The sequence below is a fragment of the Mastigoproctus giganteus genome, chromosome 10, assembly GCF_048544385.1.
Source record: "Mastigoproctus giganteus isolate SK-2022 chromosome 10, ASM4854438v1, whole genome shotgun sequence".
Taxonomy (NCBI): Eukaryota; Metazoa; Arthropoda; class Arachnida; order Uropygi; family Thelyphonidae; genus Mastigoproctus; species Mastigoproctus giganteus.
This window is the reverse complement of record NC_143584.1, coordinates 198,949,180-198,951,949: the sequence shown is the minus strand read 5'-3', so window position 1 is coordinate 198,951,949 and position 2,770 is coordinate 198,949,180. Positions and strand designations below refer to the sequence as shown.

Genomic DNA, 2,770 nt, shown 5'->3' with positions numbered 1-2,770 from the left:
GGAAAGTTCATTCCATGTAATTCACTGCTCAATTATTTATTTAGCTCTATGAATTTGAAGATAATTTCTCTTATTTACGGAATTTCCAAACTTATTTTAACAGAATTGTCAGCTGAAAGTGTTTCTTGTGTGTTCACTCGCTTTTTCTTACAACTATCCCGAATTCTTAACCTGCGTCTCGAACCTCTGGCAGCTGAAAGGTTTCTCAGTTGAGTGCAATCCGCATGTGATTTGAAATCTGTTTTTCTACACACTTTTCCACATTTCTCATAGCTAAAAAGTTTTCTCCTTTAAAAGTTCAAAGATGCGGTTTGATATGTAATGAGTCAGAAAATTTCTTTCGACAAATTTCACAGTTGAATTGTTTTTATCCTGAATGAATTCTAAGATGCGTTTTTAGATTAGCTGTTTGGGAAAAATTCTTTCCACAAATTTCACAGTTGAAAGGGTTCTCCTTATTGTGGACTCGGGTATGGATTTTGAAATCTCGTGATGTTTTAAACTGCTTTTCGCATTTGTGACAGCTGAAGGGTTTCTCCCCTGTATGAATTCTAATATGACATTTGAGATTCCCTGAAAAGGAAAACTTCCTTCGACATATAGGACAGCTGAAAGGTTTCACATTTGTGTGCACTCGCCCATGTAATTTCAGTTGTCCTGATGTTTTAAACTGCTTTTCGCATCTCGTACAGCTGTACGGTTTCTCTCCTTTATGAATTGTAAGATGCGTTTTGAGATGTCCTATGTCGGACCATTTCTTTCCACAAATTTCACAGCTGAATGGTTTCTCACCTGTATGAATTCTAAGATGAATTTTGAGACTTCCTCTTTCGGAAAAATTCTTTCCACAATTTTCACAGCTGAATGGTTTCTCACCTGTATGAATTCTAAGATGTCTTTTGAGATGCCCTGAGTCGGAAAACTTCTTTCCACAAATTTCACAGCTGAAAGGTTTCTCCCCAGTATGAATTCCAAGATGCCTTTTCAGATGCCCTGATTGGGAAAACTTCTTTCCACAAATTTCACAGCTGAATGGTTTCTCCCCAGTATGAATTCTAAGATGCGTTTTGAGATTCCCTGAGTAGGAACACTTCATTCCACAAATTTCACAGCTGAATGGTTTCTCCCCTGTATGAATTCGAAGATGCCTTTTGACTTCAGTTGAGTGGGATAACTTCTGTCCACAAATTTCACAGCTGAATGGTTTCTCCCCTGTATGAATTCTAAGATGCCTTTTGAGATATGCTGAGTAGAGAAACTTATTTCCACAAAATTCACAGCTGTGCGGTTTCGCCTTTGTATGAATTCTAAGAGGCATTTTGAGATGCGCTGAATAGGAAAATTTCTTTCCAAATATTTCTCAGCTGAAAAGCTTCTCAATTGCTTGCACTTCAGTTTGTAATTTGTATTTTACTGATGTTTCAATCTGCTTCTCACATTTCTCACAGCTGAAAGGTTTCTCTTCTTTGTTTACTCGGATATGTGATTTCATTTCTCCTGAACTGTTAATCTGCTATTCGCACTTCTGATATTTGAATCTTCTCATGCCTGTATGAACTCTCACATGTTGTGTAAGAATTACTGTATATGAAAATCAAAACTTCTCCGTACAGGTTGGACAGGTGAAAAGTTTCTCTCCTGAAGGAACACTAATATGCGTTATAAGATTTGATGTTACGGACAATTAATTGGCATAGTTCGTAATTATTTTATTTTTTATTTTACCTGGAGAATCCTTTGAACATGTTAATAGACACTATAACTGTATCTACGTTATACACTAACCGTACATTCATTCCTTTCGATAGTGATTCATATAATGATTTTCAATGAAAATTTCAACCTATGAAAGAGACCAGACAATGTGGTGATAACTACATGCATTATTCGCTGCTGCTTGTTTTTTTCTTTAAATCAGTGAATTCTCGTACAGAAATTAGTTTCAATAATGATACACAAAAATTTCGATTTGCAAATATAAATCCTTGAATCAGACCAGACAGCTTAGTGATACTACATGCATTCTTCACTGCTCCTTGTCTTTTATGAATCAATGAATTTTCAGGGCCATTGTAAGTTTCTTATATTGATGTGGTTTTCTTGCCTTCTTTTCTTACAGTAAAATGTTTTCAAGTTTATATTTTCTAGCTATTCTTCCATTTTCTTTGAACAATCCTGGAATGAGGAAAAGAAAAGATATAAAATATGAAATTCCATATTGAATGAAGAAACTTACAATAAAAGAAAAATTGCAATTATATTCGTGAATAATTTGTTCCATGTTTTGGTTAAATCGGTAAGTTAAATGTTAAGTGGTATGTTTGTCTCAAGAGAAAAGCAAATTTAAATGCGGTTTCTAAAAGTGAGTTCTGATTAATGCGTGTGGGATACTACAAAACACTATCATTGCTTCTGAAAATTAAAATATGCAGCATTAAATTCCTGAATAATATTTAAATACTTATGTATACCAACAAATTATTGGAGTTTTACCTAATAATTTTGGCCAATACGAAATACCTCATTTATCGCTCCCAACTGACCATTTTGATTTCCTTTGTAGGACCGATTTAGGGATTACAAGGACTGGTGGAAACGGAGTCTATTGCATTTCTCAAAGAAGCAACCCAAAATATTCGTCTTTACATTCGTCGACTGAGATTAAAATTCTCAAAATTAAAATGACTGTAAATAATCGTTGGTATCCAGATTTTTTCAGTGAGACAACTGATCTGAAATCTGAAGCTGGCTGCCTGCAATCACAGGCAGT

General features: G+C 34.8%; 1 protein-coding gene across 1 annotated transcript; it reads right to left on the bottom strand.

Annotated features, from left to right (window-relative positions):
- Positions 1-367: 367 nt before the first annotated feature.
- Positions 368-1,652, bottom strand: LOC150079756 (uncharacterized). The gene has a single exon (XM_090383221.1). The coding sequence runs from the start codon at positions 1,316-1,318 to the stop codon at positions 368-370; it is 951 nt and encodes a 316-aa protein (XP_090239347.1). The 5' UTR covers positions 1,319-1,652.
- Positions 1,653-2,770: the final 1,118 nt, after the last annotated feature.